At 40.1% G+C, this 23,339-nt stretch overlaps 1 protein-coding gene across 4 annotated transcripts in view; it reads left to right on the top strand.

The window, feature by feature from the left end:
* Nucleotides 1-23,339, top strand: part of focad (focadhesin) — a 201,930-nt gene that overhangs the window by 21,152 nt on the left and 157,439 nt on the right. For all 4 annotated transcript variants that reach the window (XM_043718981.1, XM_043718998.1, XM_043718973.1 and 1 more), the window contains exons 2-6: nt 5,342-5,433; nt 5,523-5,597; nt 8,637-8,791; nt 10,647-10,751; nt 22,679-22,780. In XM_043718981.1, coding sequence (XP_043574916.1) covers nt 5,377-5,433; nt 5,523-5,597; nt 8,637-8,791; nt 10,647-10,751; nt 22,679-22,780 — 494 coding nt within the window. In that variant the 5' untranslated portion in view covers nt 5,342-5,376. The remainder of the gene's footprint in view (nt 1-5,341; nt 5,434-5,522; nt 5,598-8,636; nt 8,792-10,646; nt 10,752-22,678; nt 22,781-23,339) is intronic.

The raw sequence follows: 23,339 nt of genomic DNA, 5'->3' as shown, positions 1-23,339 counted from the left end.
TTCTTAATGAATTATGTAAGCATTTTACAGGGAGGAGCATCCAGCTAAGGCAACATACATATTGATTGGGTGACCGTTACAATCAGCGAGTGTCAATAGCAAAGATTAAGCCATCTGGTGTTACGCTATGAAGGTTGTTAACCTTAACTGGCATCACATAAATGAATCCTTCTCACCTCGTTAAACTAGCCTTACACACTGAATGCTTCCAATATTGTTAAATGGTTGTATATAATGAATGCTTTTCCAACTTGTTAACCTATTACCCTTGCCTCCAGCACCCCACTGTTAACTGTAAGTTCTTACTTGATCTGAGTCATGCTCAGCTGAACCTCTTGCTTCACAAAACTCAGAACTTAACTCTTTCCATACCTGCTTATACCCGATACACACTCTTAGTAGAAGGTGGCAATCACCAGGAAGTTTCCTTGCTCCGACCTGAACTGATGCCATCAGGCTTCATATGATCCAAAGTCAATGTTGAGGGCTCCCAGGACAATTCCCTCCCAACTGTGTGACCATTGCTTTGTTCGCTTTTCTAAAAGTGTTGCTGTATTGATCGTAGGGATTCTATGATATGGCACATCTCACTGTCCTGTCACACCGTAATTCAAAAGTAGAGAGCTAATCATAAACCACAGCGGAATTGGATTGATTTAACAGGATCCTGATTGCCTCTTGTCAAAACAAATTGGGTAGATGGACGCAGAGCACTGATTTCTGTAATCTCCTGCAAATGAGCGGCTAATCAACTAATTGCCATAAGTATGTCACAATTTAAATATCAGTGAAAACTTTGCACACTATTTATTATGTCAACTCACAGTCATAATTTAGAGGAATGTGAACTCTTTAATTATTGTACCTATACACATTTATGGGTAATGTCTAATTTCTCTTGATTAGATGATGCAGCAAAATAAGGTGTATTACTTTGTTGGAGATATCTGAATGTTTAAATAGTAAATTGATGCTCATAGTGATTTGAAATAGAAAGATCTAAAAAGCAGTAAATCGATACGGTTATGTGACCCACAATTCTACATAATTTCAATGGTGTATTGGGATTAAACCTTGTTTAAACTACTTTGGTCCAAGATTTGAACATCTTCGATGATACTTATAGAGCTAATATATTTTGACTCCTTTATCAATGGCAAAAGATTTGGTATCATTTTAAAATCAGCTGGATTTTTCAGACTGAGGTACCCACTGTAGAAGCTGAAGTGGGTTATTTTACTGCCTCTAATATGGGTGGAGCTGGCTTCAAGTCCCACTCCAGGACTTGTTGACTACTGAAGAAGCCAGCGAGTGTTAGTGCTGCTCCCTAACCTGGATAAATGAGGACAGTTCATGGGCTGGAAGGGGATTTGGCTGTAAAACCACTAGCCAAGTCCACAAAAGATGGTTTTTATGAAGAATGAACACCTAGCATTGTGGTGACCCAGTATAACATGGGAGAAGCTGAAAGAGGAAGGAATGGTAAATGTTTGTTCCAAGAGGTTATAGAGTCATGCAGCACGGAAACAGACCCTTTGGTCAGAAAGGTGTTGGAAAAAAAAGAGGGAGCTTCGCTGTTTACTTAACACATTAACAACTGCAAATTCCCAAAACGCTGGCATCAATGGGGTGCTCCTGAGTTGTAATTGCTGAGAAATTGTAAGTTGCCTATTGAGATTCCACAAAGAACGGTGATGTAATTTGTTTCAGTGATGTTCAAGGATCAATATTGACGAGGAAATTGTCAGACGTCAGCTGGTTATCTTGGAATGGTGCTTTTGTGTGTGTCTGGAACAGCAGACATCTGAACCAAAGCAGCACCTTTTAACAGTTCAGCACTCCCTCACAATGTCAGCATTGTTTGTGCCCAGCTCCCTGAAGTGATGCTTGAATTCCTGACCTAGGAACTTGGGGTTAAGAATACTTTGGTACCCAAGCTAATTCAAAGACGAGAGAGCCAAGGCATGGAGTACAGACGACAAACTTTCATTTATACTGCATTGATTGTAGTGCATTGGATTTGCAATGTAGGCCAGTCATTTGAGACCATAACAAAGAAGTAGTTGATAATTCAGATCGTCATGATTTGTGTCTTCTTGCATGGACCAGTGAGAGAACTACAATTATCAAGTGTAATAAAAACATAGTTCCTGTATTGTCTCGTAGATTCACTTGGCAGAATATGATGTGGAAGTTTATTTTCTGCCTTTGTAAAATATAGTTATTTGTTGTAAACCTCATCAGACATAAATAATCTTTTATTATTTGTATATTAAATATATTAAATATTTGTGTATTAAATATTGCAATCAAGGATGATGTTTTAAAAGTGAAGGGATATATAACTGATAGAAGTTTAAGTCAATGAGCACACAGCCAGACTGCAACTTGTGGTGACTTATAAAAATTCTCACTGTATTTTTCATGTAAAAGTACATGTGACAATACATTTCTATTCTGTATTCTCTCCTCTTTCTGTGTTCTATTCTAGTTTTGTCTATTCTATGCTAGTCTTTAAGAGATGAGCTTTTAACTTGAGGGAAGTGTCATTATGAAGCATGCCTCTTTAACATTGTCTGACTTGACTCATTTTGATCGTAGAACTTCATAAAGATGTCGACAAGTTGATGGACTGGGCTAATAGGTGGCTGATGAACTTCAGTGCTGAGAAGTGTAAGGTGATATGTTGTAGTTGGGAGAATATGGAAAGACAATATGCGAAAAAAGAGCTTAAAGGGAGTGCTGGTGCAGGCGGACCTGGTTGTACATACAATAAATCATTAAAGGTGAGTGGACAGGTTGAAGGAGCAGTTAACAAAGTATTCAGTATCTTAGGCTTTATGAATAGGGGCATAGATTAAAAGGCAAGGGGTTTGTCATTTTTGCCTCAGCTGGTGCAGTGCCTCCACTTGTGGAGGCTGCACCTTAGGACACGTGAAAGTATTGGGGAGAATGCAGAAGAGTTTATGGGACTGGTTCTAGGAATGAGTAGCTGAGATTGTTCTTCTTGGACAGAAGAAGAGAGAGGAAATCTGACTGCGCAATTCAAAATCCTGAAAGAGCTGGACAGAAGAAGTCAGAAGAAAATGTTTCCACTTATGAAAATATTGAGAATGACAAGGCACAGATTTAAAGTAATTTGTTAAAAAAGCAAACACGCTCTGAGGAAAAACGTTATCACTTGTTAGGGTCTAGAATGCAGTAGGAGAAAGTGAGGACTGCAGCTGCTGGAGATCAGAGTCAAGAGTGTGGTGCTAGAAAGACACAGCAGATCAGATAACATCCGACGAGCAGGAGTATCGACATTTCGTGCATAAGCCGTTCAGCAGGAATGCCTATATCCTTTTCCACAGTAAATACTGATGCAAAATACTCATTTAGTATCTCCCCCATTTTCTGCAGCTCCACACAAAGGCCGCCTTGCTAATCTTTGAGGGGCCCTACTCTCTCCCTAGTTACCCTTTTATCTTTAATGTATTTGTCAAACCCCTTTGGATTCTCCTTAATTTTATTTGCCAAAGCTATCTCATGTCCCCTTTTTGCCCTCCTGATTTCCCTCTTAAGTATACTCCTACTTCTTTTATACTCTTCTAAGGATTCACTCGATCTATCCTGTCTATACCTTACATCGGCTTCCTTCTTTTTCTGAACCAAACCATCAATGTCTTTAGTTATGGAGAGAAGACAGGAAAAATAGCATTGAGCGAGATGCTTACTGGGGACCAAGTGCAGACCTGAGGGACTGGAAAAGCTGCCTCCTCCACTGTTACAATTCTGTTGCTTAACCCATGGTATTCCAGGCTTGAATATTCTCTTTGAACTCTGACTACCCTTCCATTTTCTGTGAAATGGACTGCCTTCAAATCTGTAGTGCCAGTAAGTGTAATTACATCAGGTCCCATTTATCCATCGCGCCTGTCCTCAATGAACTATGTCGGCTCCTGGCTAAGCAAGGTCTTGATTTTAAATGACTCAACTTTATTTACAAGTGGCTCCATGGTCTTGCCCTCACCCAAATTTTTAGCCTTCTCCAGTTCCATAACCCTTAGATTTCAAGCTTGCTTCAATTCAAGCCTCTTCAGTTTTCTTGTGGTCCTGATCTTAATTACTGCATCCTTGGTAGATCAGCAAGTGAGGCCCAAAACTCTGCATCCCCCTCATATATTTCTTTATCTCTTTATCCCTCTTGCCTCTTTTACAATATATTATACCTAAAGTCTACATCCAATCCTCTGACTATCTGCACTCTTGGAGTTCAGAGTCCAACATTTTACTTGAAAGGTGCCATAGTGGATCTCCCATTTGAGGCAGAGGCATTTCCTCTTCCAGAGGGAACGTGACCATCGTGATGGTTCGATGGTCTGGTAGTATGATTCTTGGGGCAGCATGATGGCTCAGTGGTTAGCACTGCTGCCTCACAGCGCCAGGGACCCGGGTTCGATTCCAGCCTCGAGCGACTGTCTGTGTGGAGTTTGTACATTCTCCCTGTGTCTTGTGTGGGTTTCCTCCCATAGTCCAAAGATGTGTGTGTTAGGTGAATTGGCTATGCTAAATTGCCCATAGTGTTCAGGGATGTGTAGGTTAGTTGCAATGGTCGGAGGTAAATATAGGATAGTAGGGAATTGATTCTAGGTGGGTAACTCTTCAGAGGGACGGTGTGGACTTATTGGGCTGAAGGGCCTGTTTCCACACTGTAGGGATTCAGTAATTCGATGAGGGTTGTGAATGTTTAGAATTCTCTGACTTAAGGGATTGTGGAGGCTGAAACTTTGAAAAATATTTGGAGATTTGAAACAGACAAATTTTTGAACCAAAAACAGAAATTGTTGTAAAAACGCAGTAGTTCTGACAGCATCTGTGGAGACAAATCAGAATTAACATTTCAGATCCCGTAACTCCTGTTCAGAACTGAATTTGTATCTTTGTTTTGGTTGTGCAGGTCTTTGGTTTTATTGCTTGGACAGATTTTTGAACTGTGGGACAATGCAAGGTTATTGGGAGTGAGTAGGAAAATTGACAACTGGCTCAGGTCACATTGGTCATGATCTCATTGAATGGTGGCGCAGGCCTGTGGCTTCACATGACCTACTCTGCTTGTATTATGTTCTTATTTCCTACTTTGCCAAATGCATTCTAGTAATTGTTGACTGGGAGTAAGTGCTATCTAAATGAATATCACTCAAATAACAGATAATTTAAAACAAAAATGGGAGCTGATGGTGAGGTCATCGCTATCATGACCATGTGCTAATACAGTTAGAGCTGTTTACGAATTTGCAAGGCCCAGCAACAGTGTTCACTTTGCAATGCAATATTAACAGTTTCTCATTCTGTTTTATAGAGCTTATTTGGAAAGTGCTTTAATGACGTTCAACAATGTCAGAAGATTTTAAGAGGAGATTAGAATTTCAAAATGTAACAATCCAGTCACAGGTAGGATACTGCTGTATTTTGGAAATGATTTCATTTTGAATAAATCTGAGGTGCTCAGCTAAAGATTGAGAATGTTTGTTTTTGTCCAGGCTGTGGGACATCTGGTTGCTGCTGTGTTGAAAGAAAAGGGGTCGTTGTCTCTGATAAATCATGCTTCAGATCAGGTTGGTGTTTATTACCACTGTCAAGGTGGCTCAGGGCAATTTGGAATCATCACAGTCGTGTCTGATATATTTTGAAAACCCTTAATTCTTTCAGTTACCGATGACAAAACATCTCTTTTGAGGCCTGGTTGCTATTACATTGTCTTTGTATACCTTAAGGTCTCGTAACCCTGCTATAAGTTTACAAAGTTGATTTCACCCTCATTGATAATTAGCTTGTATGATAGTAATCATTCTTTAACGAACTCTATATGCCTTCAGTATATTTGGTGCCATATATAGTTTGGAAATCCATGTAAGTTATCTTTTGAAATGTGTAGAAATGTGAAATGTGTTGAAATACATGTGCTTTGTTCATGTCGACAGATGTTAGTGGGGTTAAAGAAATGAATGTACATGGAAATTGAAGTTGATGTGGTGCAGCAGGGTTGCTATTTGAAATTAGATACAGTAGAATTTTCTTGGGACTACACTTTGAAGTATTATTCTCCTGTGTTGTTAGACTGTGCTAAATTCCACCTGCCCTGAGTTGGCAGACGCCTGAATTGACATCTGGACTTGAGTGACCTCCTGCTTCCTCTTGTTAAACTTTGCTAAGCTCTCGAATCCTGCCTTTGTTGATCTACATTGACTTCCAGTATCCCACTGTCTCCAATATAAGACTTTTAAGTGGAATTTTTAAATCCCTTTACTGCCTTTCACTTCCCTATCACTGTACCCTTCACCAGCCTTACAACCCATTGAGAATTCTCAACTGCTGCTAAATGTCAGAACCCTAACCCCTCACTATTTGTGACCATGTCAGATGTCACCCAGGCCTTAAACTCAGAAACTTCCTTCACCACTCTGTTAACTTCCAACTCTAAGCTTTTACTCATCCTTTGGCTCAGTATTCATTTTTTTCTGCTTTTGCACCTGTGAAGAAACTTTCCTTTCCTTTAAAATGCTATATGAAAGTAATTTGTTGAATGTTTGTTGTCCCATGTTGTTGTAACTCATTTATCCAACCCGGTACAACAATCCTGAACTAAATTATGTTGTGTGGACAAAGAAGTGGACAAAAAAAGCAACAGAGAGTTGCAAGAATTAATGAACACTTAGAATGGTGAAGTTTAACTATTGAAATTTAGACCATGAAAGTAGAGAGGTAAAGGACAGAGAGGGACAGAATTTCATAGTGTATTTCCAGGAATTTGTTTTACTGTAGTATGTTTCCAGACCAATGAAAAAGGAGGCATTGTTGGATGTGAATCCTGAAGATGAGATGGGCCAAGTGGATCAAGTGTCAGTAGGAATACATTTAAGGGCGAGTGTCATAAGTTATAGGGTTACTTGGAAAAAGACACTGACCAGTCCAGAAGTAGAACACTATAATTAACTGGGGGAAAGTCAACGTAACTGAAGTATGAAAGTGTCTGGTCCAGATAAATTGGAGTCAGAATTTGGCATGAAGAACGGTAACTGAACAATGGGTTACCTTTAAAGAGGAGATTGTTCAAGCACTGTCGGGGTATGTTCGCACAAATGGGTTAGATAGGGAAAACAAATGCAGAGCTCACTGAATGACTAAAGAAGTCGTGATTAAAATCAAGAAGAGAAGACTTTTTCTCCTGAGAAACATGAAGTGGATAATACATTTGAAAACCAAGTTGAATATAGAAGCTTCAGAGGGAAAATAAAGAAAGCAAATAAGGGAGGGAAAGAGACTGTCAGCTAACATAAAAGGCAATTTGAAAGACTTCTATGGAAATAAAAAAAAGGTTACTACTCTAAAGGGGGTGTAAGAGCAGGGAGACCCCCATATGGCATTGAAAGTAGAGGACAGTTTGAGAACATGATCCATAAAGCACTTAGAGTCAGAGTGGTTTACAGCATCATCAAAACAGGCCATTTGGCCCAACTTGACCATGCTGTCCAGTTTTTATAATTTGCCTAGTCCTATTTTCCTGCATTTGGTCCATATCCCTTCATACCTATCCCATCCAAGTACCTGTCCAAATATTTCTTAAATGAAAAAAATTATTTTTAGCTTCATCAAAAGGGGCAAAGAGAACCAATGAGGTTACATTAAACTTGTACAAAACATAGGCTTAGCCTGAAATCGAATCCCAGGTCCAATTCTGATGTCACACGAGGTCAAGTCAGAAGTCACATGACACCAGGGTACAGTCCAACAGATTTATTTAAAATCACAAGCTTTCGGAGTGCTGTTCTTTCGTCAGGTGATATCACTGTGTGACTCCTGACTTTGTCCGCCCCAGTCCAACACCAGCATCTCCACAACATGAGGTAAAACACAAAGACGTTAGAATGCGCAGGAAGGAATGGCTCCTAGGGTGAGCAATTTACGTCACCTATTTTGGAAAAGTTGGGGCCGCCTTACCTGGAGAAGAGACGGTTAGGAGATTTGCTAGAATTGGTCTGGACAAGGGAGATAAGCAGATGGAGTTGCCTCATCCACCTAACTGGCAAGGATGTTGAAGTGGGCAGTCTGGGGCTTCCTTCACAACCTCATTTAACTAGAAATCCTCAAAATCCTGGGCTGGACTCTTGTGGCGAAGAGGTAGTGTTCCTACCTCTGGGCTAGGAAGGTCTGAGTTCAAGTCCCACCTGATCCTGAGGTAATTAATGATATCTCTGAACAGATTGATTAGAAAATATCTGCTCTAAATCTGGGACTTCTCCAGGCTGTACCCCATTTCCCTCTAACACCTTAGATTGGTGGAAGCCAGTTCACAAATATTGTGCAAATTGTTTCATTGTTTTATATACCTGAAGGATGTGGTCTTTTTGAAGATTATATGAGCATGTAAACAATTTCTGACCGTTCTTTGCATTCTTGACTGAGTTTATATTTATGCTTCTACTTTACAGGGAATTGTTAATGTTAATGAAGTGAGCAGGCTGAATTAAACATTAAGGGCAGTCTCTGTTTCCTTGGCTAGTTGATGGAAATGATTAGCTAGTATGCTGAAGTGATAAGCCAGGCATTTTAATTGACTATTGTGATACAGTTCTTATCATCACTTTCTCCCCCAGAGCCCAGCGTTGAACCTGTTATGGGAGAAGTGTTGCAGTGACAATGTGGTGGTACGGACTGCTTGCTGTGAAGCATTGGCTGCACTTGTTGCACAGAACCACGCTGATTTTAATTACGTGCTCAATGGAATTCTGAACCTAATTCCTTCTGCCAGGTACCTGAAATCATTAAATGAGCTTCAGAGAACCTTTTTGTCAGATGGCCACACTTCGGTTATTTTAACAGATAATGTCCTTTGTCACAGCATTGCATTTGACTGTGCCAACTTATAATTCACATGCATGGCTGATGAGAGTTTAGGAATGCGCTTAGTCTATTTTGGGTTTTTTTTGAAAGGTGAGGAAAATAAGGTATGTGCACTTTGTCCAACTTTATCAGTTTTCAATAGATTTTGGGAGAAGGTTTTTTTCTCTAAACGTTGGAGAACAGACACTTTGACATCTTCTCTTGAGGTGTGTTATATGCTATTTTGTGTAACGCTTGTTAATCGGGAGAAACCTCTCCCCTGATCGACTTAGTTGTTGAAGGACAAACTTGTTAAATGGTACACATGGCTCATCGATTGGCTGGATGCTGCAGGTTTTGGGGCCATCGCTTTGACAATACAACAGTTACGCACTTGACTACATCAGAAACTCTGTCCTCTCTTCTGTGCAAAAGTGTACCAAGAACTGAGCCTCTGTTTCTTTTTGAGAAAGGAGTGAAAATAATTTGTGGGGTAAAACTCAACGCGTTTGAAAGTACACAACAGCTGCTCCGTGGGCACACCAGAGTAAAAAATGTTGAAACCAAAATGCGCAAATCCATGTGCACTGAATTCAGACCTCCACAGGAGTCAGTGTCATGTCAACTTTACAAAGACTGCTCCAATATTGATTGTTGCTCCTGTACCTTGATCTGGAAATGTGCTTATGGTCACAATGTCAAAACATCATCCCTTACTGCACCAGTGTGACACTTCTTTCATTCCTGCACTGGTGATCCTTCGCCTCGTTCAAATTCGATTGCCAATTATAGCCAAATAAGGGACAGTGATATATTTTAGGCCCATGTCCATCAGCAACTGTGTTAAGATACCGCTCTTGAAAGAGAAACCTTATAAACTGCAGATAGACTCCTGTCTGCAGTTTCTAAGGTTTCTCTCTCAAGAGCGGTGTCTTAACTCCTGTCTGTCTGGGTTGAACTGGAACCTAGATGCTGGAACTACTATATAATTACCGGCAGGAGCACATTTTCACCTTATTTCTGTAAATATAACAGAGACCTTGTGCTGATGGGCATCCCAAACGTTAATGTTTTTGGCTTTACCATAAATCTTGGAGTAGCATCATGTGCTATGCTTACTACATCAGAATATTTCCCAACCATTTTTTAGTCAAATTTGGTCCCATTCCATTCAAAATGTAAGTTATTTATTGTTAATAGTGTAGAATTCTCCTTTGTTTCTGGATTTGATGCATTTGTATGGAATTATTTTTATAAATGTGACAAAAGTCAGTGACCAATATTATTAACTGTTTGGCTCATCTAAAATGTTAAAATGTTCTTGAAGATCACCTGGAGAATTCCATGCTATTACGCTTCTTTTTTGATCATTTTTATTATAGCATAAACTGCGCATAGCAAATTTTAGTTCAGAAATATATCTCTGTGAATAACTGAAGCAATGTATTGAACTTTTTAAAAGCAGTCAATATCCAGAATTTTTGGCTGATGCACTGGAAAAGTACTGTTGTCATCAGAAAGAGGTGTCTGATTTTATTAGTGTCCAGAGAAACTCTTCTTAGGTTTTGTAATATCCCTGAAAATAAATTGAATGATGTTTTGTCTTTCCCTCAAGCTGACACGTGTAAAGTAGTATTTCCTCAGACTGGCTCGAATTCTACAAAGGTCCATTTTCTCCTTTTGTATCTTCTAATATGATTAGTTCCCTGGTTTGAAAATTAAGCATTTAAATCTCATTCCAGATACAGTGTCAAACATGGACTGACATTCGTTTTCTCTTCCAGCAATGTCCAAGGCTTGATTCGAAGTATCAGTCAACTGCTGCAGATGCAAGCACAGGGAACTGATCCAAATGATAAAACAGTGTATTCATGTCCATATGCCATCAGGTAAATTGTAGATTACAAAATATTTTTGACCATTTGTATTGCAGTGTTTCATTGCCCTAGTAAGCTCTAATGCTTTAAGATATGTCAGCTGTTACAAACTAATAACATCTCCGGATTGCTTGGGAAATGATTTCATGATAAATAAAAGTTTTTGCTGCTTGCTGAATGTTAAATCTTTACTTGAACCAATCAAAAGGTGCTGTCATTCTTATAGAAACATAGTTTTTCTAAGTTACAGTTTCATTGAGTGAATGGGTACTGTATGGCTGCTGAAAAAATAGGTATGCTATTACTTAATGGGATAATTTCACGACTTCCGATCACCTTGTGTCAGATAAGAAGATCTTGGAATGTGTCTTGAGGAGCCTGGAATAATACCAAGTTGGAAAGACTTTGTTATATCTGATGATTTGAGAAACTTAGATTGTTCTCCTCAAAGCAGAAGAGATTTAATGGAAGGGTTCTAAATAATGAACCCTTAACAGGAAGAAGTAAAAAAGCAGAGTATTACTTTAATAGTGAATGACTGTGAAATTCTGAGCTACAGAGCAATCTAGATGCTCTAGTGTGTGCATAACAAAATGTTACTACGTAGGTGCAGCATGTAATCAAGCCAACATATAGCATGCTTTCATTTCGATTAAGACAGTTCTGCATAGGAGTAAGGATGGCATCCATTGCTTGCACTAGGCGTTGGTAAGACCACATCTCAAAGACTGCTCACACTTTTGGTCTTCTTATTTAAGGAAGAAGTGAAATATGTTCAAGGCAGTTCATCGCCACTTGGAGCAAGGTCTTGTCAGCAAAGATTAGAAAAACTGTTTCCACTGGAGTTTACAAGAGTGAGGGGTAATTTGATGAAAGAGTATAAAATTCCAAAAAATGTTGGTGGGTGAACATAGAAAAGGTGTTTCCTTTTGTGGGCGAGTCCAGAACTGGAGGAAAATGAGGTCACCCTTTTGAAACAGAGATGAGGGGTATTTCTCTCTCTCAGCAGTTTGAGATACTTTGGAACCCTCTGCCTCAGAAGGGTCAGGGAATATTTTAAAGGTGGAGGTAGATTGATTCCTTGCCTATGGTGGTCAGGATAAATGGAAATGTGAAATTTGGAAAACTAAGTGCTTAGACGCGATCTTTCTGAATGGAGACTTCTGCTCCTTATAATGATGTTCACCTTCATTATTTATAACCCCTCCATTTTATTAGGATTAGAAGTCTCCATTCAGAAAGATTGCATCAAAGCAATTGGTTTTCCAAATTCCACATTTCCATTTACTGGATGCCCCTGTTTGCTATGATCTGTCTGTACTGCTTGCAAAACAAAGCTTTCACTATGCTTGGGTACGTGTGACTGCAAGACATCATTTCAAATCAAAAATAAGCTATTAACAAGAGGTTTGATAGGGATTTGTACAGGGGAGATGAGAGGTTGTTGTGGTCAGGAGCAAATTATCCAAAAGAATGGGAGAAGCAGATTCAACAGTAGCTTTCAAAATAGGATTGTGTATGTAAATTTGAACTAAACAATTTGAAGGGTATGGAAAAAGGGCAGGGGATTAGGGCTCATTGGCTCATGCTCTATGTTGGAATGGATGCAATGGGCTTTCTTTTGGATTTTAATATCTTTATAACATGCTTTCAGTGTTGATATTTTCGAAGGGAAGATCGTTTAATTCCCATACAAATTTAGGGTTTCACAGACAAGCTTTGGGTCACAGGCAAATGACCAGACCATAAGCACTAAGGACATGATTATCCCCTGGCTGGACATGGCAAACAAATGTGGCAAGTTGGCCTGGACAGATGCCCTCCCCTTCTTGCCACCTCAGCAATTACAGATGCTCCATGGGTCACCAGCTTCATTCGACATCAATGAAGGCCCTTATATTGTCAATTAACGGCGTCATTTCACCAATGGCCTGATTATGTGCCTTTCTGGTGGTAGTGGGGACTGGTTTCTGATCAAGGCAGCCTCCATGGTGCCAGTCAGGAGCAGGAAAGAGGGTTTCGGGGTTCACTGATGAAGGCCACGCTTCTGACTTTGCTGATCCTTACCCTGCAAGATCCCAAAGGTAGGCACTTATATTCTCACCATTTAAGTCCCTTAAGCCTCTTTCTTGCCACTCAAGGCATGATCCCGAGAACCAGAAATTTACTGCTTACGATTGGCTGGCCGTTCAGTATTTTAGCATCAAGGCTCTGGATGTGCAAGCATGAGCTAATTGCTTGCATTGAACATCATACATTAGCGTAAAATGTGAACCTGAGACCAGTGATCCAGATTCTTTTGTCTAATTGTCCAGCTTTTTAAAATAAAAATCTGTTGATTTGGACTTTATCCATCTTAAACTGCAGCAGTGACTTAAGGGACATGTTTTAAAAGGAAAGAATTGTAACATCAAGCTATACTGAGGCATAGAATTTCAGATGTAAATGTTATAATATTATTGAGCTTGATATAAGGTCATGTGGTGATAATTGCTAAGTTAAATACATTCTTTATTAGAAATATTAATTAATACAGAATGATACAACTGGAGATTTGACCAAAGCTTTGGCTATTGAGGGGACTGTACTTTGTTTTGAGCATCAGTCGCTGTCTTATAAACAGTACCTCAGCCCATTGATGGTCATTCACTGTGGGACCTTCAAACGTAAATCAAATTCAGTTTCCTATGAAGCTCTGGAAATCCTAGCCAGAGGTTAAGTACACCCTTCATCTTGCATTTATTGAATCATGATGATGCTACTCTGTGTTAACTGTGTCTGGGTGATGTTGGAAAAAAGAAAACCCAATAATTTTCAGGAACAGTTTTGTGAATATCCATGCATTAATTGCAAGGTGAAAGCACCTCCCACTCCTTTGATCTCTTTTGGGAGTCCAAAACTAGAGGGCATAGGTTTAAAGTGAGAGGGTGAAAGGGATAAAAGGGACCGAAAAGGCAACTTCGTCACACAGAGAGTGGTGAGTGTACAGAATGGGTTGTCAGAGGAAGTACTGGAGGCTGATACAATTGGAATATGTAAAAAAGCATCTGGGTGGGTATATGGATAGGCAGGATTTTGAGGAAATGAACCAAATACTAGCAAATGGGACTAGATTAACAGCATATCTGTTTGGCATGGAGGAGCTGGACTAAAGGGTCTGCTTCCAAACACGCACCACCGTTTGCGTGAAAAAGTTGGCCCTAAGGTGTCTTTCAAATCTTTCCCCTCCTACCTTAAACTTGCCCCCTCGAGTTTTAGACTCCGGTTACTCTGGGGTGGGTGGGTGGGTGGGGGGTGGGGCGGGGTAGTCTTAACTATTCATCCTATCCATGCCCCTCGTGACCTTAGAAGCTTCTGTGAGGTCACTCCTCAGCCTTCGATGCTGCAGGGAAAACAGCCCCAGCCTAGTCAGCCTCTCCCTTTAGCTCAAACCGTCCAACCCTGGCAACATGCTTGTAAATCTTTTCTGAACTCCACAGCATCTCTCCTATAGCAGGGAAAGCAAAATTAAACACAGCATTCCAAAAGTGTCCTAAACAATGTCCTGTACAGCTGCAGCCTCACCTTCCAACTCCTGTACTCAATGCCTTCTTTCAACTCTAATCTGCTTCTCCAGAGTGAAAATCCTTGACTGTGTGAATAGTATGCTTGAATACCCTTGTGTCTTTTCTACTGCAGCATTTTCTTGCTCCAGAGTGCCATCCTTCATCCCATCTTTCGAAAATAAGACGATTCAATTTTTCTTTTTAACCTAAGTATGGAGTGATACGTCCCGTGCAATTTTGTCTGTGATATTTCCAGTTAGAAATGTCCACGTCAACTTTTCCCATTTTAAAGAATTGGTAGCAGCAGCCTGAAATGTTGTTCATACAGTGTTTATATTTTGCTTTATGTCAGTTTGCCCGGGTTTGCAACAAAGCAATCATTTTTATTGCTGAACAATAATGTGAAGTGTTTTCTGAGGTTAAACAATCCATCAAGATTGACAATTTGAAAGACCTATTCACAATAAAACCTTGCTGAAATAATTTGTTTGGTTAAATTGACGGCCAGTGAAGCAGAGAAATTGAGAGCTTAAAAATGTAGAGCATTGTCCGAGACTGTTTAGTGGCAGTGATGGATTATCAGAATGGATATATGATAACTAGATATCTGGAATTATAACTTGGCTATTATGATATGCTGTGTTCTATTTTAATTAGCAGCATTGCTTTGTGTTTGTTGTAGCCAGACCATCAGTTTATGTGGCAATTCAGTGTAGGTTCCTTGTTTGCATTTTGCTATGATGTTTGCACGCAAGAAGGAAGGACAATACATTATTATTCTAACACTCCGTGCACGTGATTGTACCCAATTTCACAAGCACTGAAGCAGTCAACATATCTGAGTGGCAATATAAATGTGAGCTTTATTTGATTATTTTTGGAACAGTAGCTTTAAATTTTGTGTAAATGGACGATTTCGTATTCTGCAGTTGAAAGCCTTGATTATTTGATTGTTAGACATAATAGGGAGACTTACTTTTTTTTTTAAAGCTGAGAATAAGGTTTTTTTTATTCTTGGAGAATACAGCAACAGTCTCTTGAGTTTACCATGAGTCGTCACCAAGTCTCCCAGAATTTCAGAAATGTGTGTCTCTGTTGTCGGATTACTGAGTTGTCAACAATTGTACTGCAAACTGTTTAGTTCTAGGTTGAAAGGGAGTTAGCTCAAGGACAGCCAGTTGACATTCTATCTGGATGAAAAGTTGATGTTGCATATAGTCGGAGGGGGAAGAGGGTGAAGAGGGTAGAGGGAAGCCATTTTTGCCATCAGGTTATAGGCTTCCGCACGCGTTAATGAATATTACTGACAGAGGTTCTAAGTAGTCAGCACTAATGAAAGTGCTAATCTCATTCCTGATGAAGGGCTTTTGCCGGAAACATCGATTTTCCTGCTCCTCAGATGCTGCCTAACCTGCTGTGCTTTTCCAGCACCACATTCTCAGCGCTAATGAAAGGATGCTCGGCTTTGTGAGCTACCATAACCTGATATGGTTGCAGAGACACAATGATGAATTGTCTGGGGATTCCAGCACAATTATCAGAACCGGCTTTCCTGCCAAATGTGGATTTAAGATAATCCCCTTAAACTGAGGAACACTACAGCTTTTACTCAAAGTCTAAAGATCGGGGAGAATATCAGAAACTGGGAAAATCCAAGGACAGTTTGCTTAAAAAAAGGACAATAATGCTGTAGAGAGTATGGTATGTGATAAATTTAAAAGAGGAATATTCCTCTCCTTAGCTTGAAGTATGAGCTGTCTATAAAAAGACAACTGTGTTTAGCCAATCGTGCTTTTAGTGACTTGTTACCGTACAAATTTTAAAATTTGATATCTTAATTTGCCGTTCTTTCAGTTTTGAGCTGGAAATTCAAATTCTCTCTTGAATCTTAGCAGGTTCAGTGGCGGTTGCACACTAAATGCCAAACTGTCCTAAATGTGCTGGGTATTGCAGCTTTGTTTTGTTTGAATAAATAAATGTCAGATCAGTGGTTCAGCGCTTGTTATTCAGTATCTTTAAAAACACTCAATGAAGTGGCAGTCTAAGTGTCTGCTACTGTTTCATGTCGTCCCAATAATTGTTTTCTGTGAAAAATTGTGGAAGGAGGCTGCACTGTTGAATATCATATGAAATCCTACTTATAAACTATCTTCCTTAACTTCTTCCTGAAAGAGTATCATCAGTAATAAAATTAGGGCTGTTAGCTAGTTGTGTTTTTTTTCAATAGCTGCCTTGATGTGTTCTGTTTTTGCTTCTTCCTGGTGACTTCATTGTCCCCTTAAACGTTAAAGGCCATGCTCCAACATAAAGTAATCATACTGGATCAAATACTCATTATTTTATTCGGGTAAAATGTCAAATAGATGTGACACAACGGAACTCATTTGTTGACTTGATAAGGTTGAGAGGTGAGAAGTAATATGAAGACTTGGTGTGTAAGGTTAGCTATTGATTTTAGCTTACGGTGTAATCAAGTTCAGCATTTGTCTTGTTAGTGTCTCCTCCTTTAATTAAAAAGCATACCATTTCTCAAAAGACACTGTTTGAAGCATCATTAACGTCCTGTCAGACAGAAGCATTCAATCTGAGCTATAATGACTTTATCCAGTGGATAAATGAGAGGAAAGCAAATTGTCCCTTTGTGTTAAATAGTCCTGAGAGACATCTAGCAAATGGCTTGACTGAGGTTAGACCAATAGTGTCCTACTTATCCCTTTCATCTGGACTATTTGCTGTTTTTTTTAACTCACTATCTTCTGGTGCTTTGCTTGGAATTAGACTTCAATAGGGATGAGGTTGACAGGTGTATCTATTATCTGTTTGGTCATTTGGAAGTTGGGGTGATGTGTTGAGATGTGCAAATTTTAATTTTGTGTGGGAGTGGCATTTCCACAGTTTTACTCCATAACATAAATGATGATAAATCAGTTGGATCTTATGCTATCTGGTTAGGAACAGGTTAACGTTGAGCATGGCCAGTAGATGGGCCCTGCGATTGCTGAAGCAATTCTTTCAGAAGTTCATGCCTCATTTCATGCATCACTTCAACCCTGTCAATGCAGTGTATGTTAACTTGTATTTGACCGGTGAAAGGGCAAGGTTAACTTATCACAAAGGTACTCTTTGGCAACAAATGATATTGTTCAAGTAGTCACCTTAACTGTGTTCCTGACAAATTACATGCAGTGACATTAGATAGGTTTCTGCTGCTTAATGTGACAAATCTCCATGGGAACCTCTCTGAGGACAGAGATGGTCAGGCAGATTGTAACTGGTCACTCTATCATACCAAGTGACAAATTCTAGATGAACATGACCTTTTGAACTCCGTTTTGTTGACCCCAGGAAGCCTTTGACTATCTTTGAATCTTAGAATTTATCCTTTATCTCCTGCGGCATTTTCATTTTGAGTTTTTGCAATTAAATATTACTATTTAATGAGATCAAGTAACCTGGTCATGAATTCTTTCTTTTAATATTTATTATATATTATTGCAACTGCAGGGTGATTTGATTCCAATACCAAATCTCAATGGTCAGTTATTCATCAAGCAGAAGTCCGGTTTCTTATTTGAAAGGGGACGGTTCAATCTGTCACGGATTACCGAAACTTGACTACTCTTTGATTGGTGTTAGTCATTCCCAGCCACAATATTTGAGATGGAACTCTTTGTTGAAAAAGATTTTGATGCATTTCAGTGTTTTCGATCAGTTTTTCTTGGTGGAGGAGAGCGGAAATGCCAGACTTAAGGGTTGGGTATTAAATATACAACATAAAAAGAATTATAAAAAAAGCTTGAAGGGGTAAAAAGGGTGAGAGGAGACTTAATCAGGGTAATTGATGGACCTGGTGAGCCAACTTACTCCTCCCTCTGCTCTAAACACTTAATAAGAATACCTCTTGATTATCAGCCTCGTTTTCTTGAAACTCTAACTCCTTGAGCGAGACTCTGCACATCGGCTGTTTCCCTATCAGCATCGACACTGTCAAGCTGTTTTAGAATCTGTAATACCAATTGGATCATCTCCCATTCCTGTGAACTCCAGACATGTAAATTCATTCCAGTGAACCTCTGCTTCTAGGCCAATCCTGTCAACTTGGAATCAGTCTAGTCAGCTTTAGCTTTAAAAGCAAACCTGTCGTTCTTTAGGAATGGGGACCAAATCTGGACATGGTACTGCAAGTATGCTTTCCCAACAGCACTATATTATTTCAGCAAGGTTTCTTCAATATTATACCAACCTCCTTACGATAAAGGATAATTTAATATTTGTCTTTCCAATTCCGTGTTATACTTGCACGTTGACTTTCTGTGGCTTGTGTACAACATCTCCCAAGTGCTTCTGCATGCTAAAGTTTCTTTGTTTCTCTCTTATTAAAATTTGAACATAACTATTCTTGAAATTTGACAGTGGGGCATCAAAGACCCCCAGCAAAACTGGAGTCAATGAAAATTCCGGGGAAAATAATCAGTCCTGTTTGATTCATGCCTCGCACAAAGGGAAATGGTTGTAGATGTTGGAGATGGTTCATTTCAGCTCTAGGATGTCATTTCAGGGGTTCCTCAGAGTAGTATCCTCAGCCCAACCATCTCCAGCTGCTTCGTCCATAATTTTTGTTCCGTCATTGAGTCAGAAGTGGGGATGTTCGTCAATGATTATAGGATGTTCGCCATTCACGATTCTTGAGAAACCCAAACAGATTGTCTTGATATGCAGAAGGATCTGGATAACATTTAGGCTTGGGCTGATAAGTGGCAACTAACACTTCAGTCACACAAACACCAGGCAATGACCATCTTGAACAAGAGAGAATCTAACCATTATCCCTTGGCATTTACTGGCTTTACCATTGGCTCCCACACTGTCAACATCTTTGGGGTTACCAGCGACCAGAAACTGAACTGGACTTGCGATATAAATACTGTGGCGACAAGAGCAGGTTAGAGGCGAGGAATCTTGCAGGTGTATTTCACCTCCTGACTCCCCATATCCAACATCTAGAAGGCACAAGTATAATGGGATACTCCCCCATTTTCGAGATTAAGTGCAGCATCAACAACAGTCCAAGTTTGACATAATCCAGGATGGATCTGTCTTGACTGATATCACGTACTCTCTGAAACATTCACTCCCTCCATCACAGAAACACATTGGCGGTAGTGTGTATTCCTGATGAAGGGCTCCTGCCCGAAACGTCGATTTTCCTGCTCCTTGGATGCTACCTGACTTGCTGTGCTTTTCCAGCACCACTCTAATCTTGACAGTAGTGTGTATCATCTACTGCAGAAATGTACCAAGGCACTTCACAAACCTATGACCTCTACCCCATTGAGAAGGACAAGAGCATCATCTGAAAATATCCATCCAGGCCACTCATAATCCTGACTTGAAAATATATCGCGGTTCCTTCAGTGTATTTGGGTTGGGACCCTGGAACTCACTCCCTAACCACACTCTGCATACATCTATGCCTTGTGGATTTCGTCAGTTCAACATGGTGACCTCCTGCCACCTTGTCAAGCGAAATTGAGTACCGGCAATACATGTCACATAAGCAAAGACATTTTACACTCTAGCTGGTGTTCATTTCGGTTCCTCCAAATGAAACGTTCCCCACGCTTGCACTTCATTTTCACCTCTAGACCACACACTAAACTGATTTTATCTTTTTGCACCTCACGTATATTCTCCTCACTGCTTACTTAACTTTGTATCATTAGCAAATTTGTCCATCTTACAATTTGTCTCAAATTGGATTATTGGTGTAGATGGTAAATGGCTGAGACCCAAGGTTTAGTGTTTGCGACAATCTGCTGCCCACCACAAAATTCGTCTATTTATTCATACTTCCTACTCAGGTCCATTTAGAGTTGCCTTTAATTGATAGTAAAATGGCATAGTCAAGAGAAGCATATGTTCCTGCTAATGAGCCCATGTGATCTGGTTGCCATGGGTGAAGGGTTCTGCTCTTAGTCATGTTGAAAGTCTGGTGCTGGGTTTAACATCTGGGCACAAAGGAAAAGAAACATGACCTCAGTGCTGTCGGATTAACAGGCTTGGAGACCGTCGACAGAGAGAGAGGGAGATGCTGTGTAAGCCACAGCTGGAAGACCACGAAGTTTATGAGTTTTCTTTCTTCAGAAAGAAGATAACAGAATGGATTTGAGAACCAAGCAATCACCCAAATGGACCTTGGGGCTGTAGGTCAGCTCAATTCTGCTCAAAGAGATTGAATGAAGTGGATTTGTTAAAGAGGATGTAGTGGGCAACTTGCTGTGATATGGCAGGAGAAAAGAACCTGCTGAAATTCCAGAAGGAATTTGAATTTGGGCAGGATGGTCAGAGAGATCAAGAACAGTGGGGCATTTGGAGTTGCTTCTGTTAGGGAGGCAGGGATGGGTATCTCCATGAGCACTTCAGAGAATGTCAAAAGAGGCAGAAAGATTTGGTTCCAGGTGTGTTTAAGGCGATTGAAACCTGGAACGGTAGCAGTCGTGGAAGAAAATATGAGAAATGATTATCCTAAGAGAAACTAATGGTTGGGGAAACTGGATTGAGAAAAATGCTAACATCTGTATGGCTCCCAATTTTGATCCAGAAAGGCACTTAATTAACGGACTGAAGTGGAGACCGAAGATCATTAATGTGTTAAATTTCACCATCTCGGGCATGATGTTCTATAATGCTAGGCTTGTGCTATCTGCTATGATCATCAATCAGGTGGTGAACAATTTAATCAGCATCACTAGGCATGATTTCTTATGCTCACAAACCATAAATGTCGGTATCTGTTTTAAAAAAATTCTCAAGGTCAAGGACCAGGCTCGCAGGAAAGTAGTCTGACACAGAACAAACAGCCAAGAGGCGAGTCTGCTAGAATATAGTTTTATTCCCCGCAGTGTCCCCACAACCAGTCTCGTACTTACAACGGGTCTGGTTTATACTCACTCTACGTGTTACCAAAACTGGGAGCCGTCAGTTCTTGTAGAGCGGTTGCCAACAACCCACGCTCGGCGGTTAAACGTAACCCCGGAGCAGACTCACCGAACTGGAGACTTCTCCAGCTGATATACCCTTTTCCAGATATAAACATTCATGTGAACAGCAGAGCAAGGCTAAAAAACACATTCCATTCTGGTTACATACAGATAAGAAGATTCACACGGGAAGGTGTATAACAAGATTCACACGGGACTAAGCGACACCTTCCATTTTCGGTTAGATTCACACATGTATTGGGACACAATTTTAACCCTTTCACCACATTCCACTGCTTGGCCCAATACATGTGTTGCATAATGATTCACACATGTATTGGGACATAATTTTACACCACAGTATCAAAGGTGAGATTTTTGCTCATTCTACTTCATTGTTTTCAATACCTCATTATTGGCATTAAAAGATCAGCCCCCCCAATGCGATGTAACTAGCAGTGCAGCAAAGAAAGTTATTGAGAGCAATGTGAACAAACCATTTAACATGACTGTGTTTCCTTGCACTGAATAGGAAAATCAGAGTTATATATGCATCAAATCAGCTGCTTGCATGGTTTCAATGCAGTTAGACATCAGAAAAAGTGACACGGTTCAAGTACTTAATTATGCTGTAATTCTCAACCACCATTTTTGCCTGTAGTTTAGGTGATATAAAAGTGCACATTAGAATGCAGTGAAGAAAAAAGAATATGGTGACAATTATTTTGAGATGGTAGAAAATGCTGAGCTATTGTAGAATTCCTACAGTGTGGAAATAGGCCCAACAAGTCCACACCGACCCTCTGAAGTGTATCCCACCCAGACCCATTCCTATTCCCATTCCCATACCCTATTCCATTATATTTCCCCTGACTAACGCACCGAGCCTACACATCCCTGAACAGCACAGGCAATTTAGCATGGCCATTTCACCTAACCTGCACATCTTTGGACTGTAGGAGGAAACCGGAAACCTCTGAGGAAACCCTCACAGACACTGGGAGAATGTGCAAATTCTAAACAGACAGTGGTCTGAGGCTGAAATCGAACCCAGGTCCCTGGCGTTGTGAGGCAGCAATGCTACCCACTGTGCCACCCAATATCATCATCACATCTCATATTTGACCACCTGGACATAATGTTTTTAAATTCAGATACAAGTTTATGAACAGACAAAACTTAAATATGTTATTAAGACAACTTTAGGAAAAGTTAACTGGAATTGAATGCAATAGTTTGCTGGCATACTTACTGTATTTATTATGTATATTTGTTTATAATTCAAAATGATCTGATGCCAAGTTTGTTTTTACTCAAACACCATCATTCTTGAGACGTGTAATCGAGATATTTTGTTGGAGACCCAGCTGATGAAGTATTCCGTCTGTGAATGTTACGTTTTGTTTTGCTACAGGAACCCCCCACATCCTTTTGTTTTTGTATTGGAGAACCGACCCGACAGCTGGCCATTTCTCCTTCAGCAGATAGCTTCCATTTTTCGACAACCTTCGAAGAGGTAAATTTGTAATTTCGATAGTGGGATATTTGTTAATCAGTGATAGCTTTCCTGTAAGATGATTAACAAAGCAGTTGCGTTAGTTATAAGGAACACGTTTTAAAGGAGCCACGTTGCACACTGCCAATAGACAATAGGTGCCCTTCGAGCCTGCACCACTATTCAATATGATCATGGCTGATCATCCTCAATCAGTATCCTGTTCCTGCCTTATCTCCATAACCCTTGATTCCACAATCCTTGAGTGCTCTATCCAACTCTTTCTTAAATGAATCCAGAGACTGGCCCTCCACTGCCCTCTGGGGCACTGCATTCCACACAGTCACCACTCTCTGGGTGAAGAAGTTTCTCCTCATCTCTGTTCTAAATGGTCTACCCCGTATTTTTAAGTTGTGTCCTCTGGTTCGGCACTCACCCATCAGTGGAAACATGTTTCCTGCCTCCAGAGTGTCCAATCCTTTAATAATCTTATATGTCTCAATCAGATCCCCTCTCAGTTTTCCAAACTCAAGGGTATACAAGCCCAGTCGCTCCAGTCTTTCAGTGTAAGGTAATCCCG

Source organism: Chiloscyllium plagiosum, chromosome 2 (genome assembly GCF_004010195.1).
Source record: "Chiloscyllium plagiosum isolate BGI_BamShark_2017 chromosome 2, ASM401019v2, whole genome shotgun sequence".
In the NCBI taxonomy this organism is placed as follows: domain Eukaryota; kingdom Metazoa; phylum Chordata; class Chondrichthyes; order Orectolobiformes; family Hemiscylliidae; genus Chiloscyllium; species Chiloscyllium plagiosum.
This window is presented reverse-complemented; position numbering and strand designations above follow the sequence as displayed.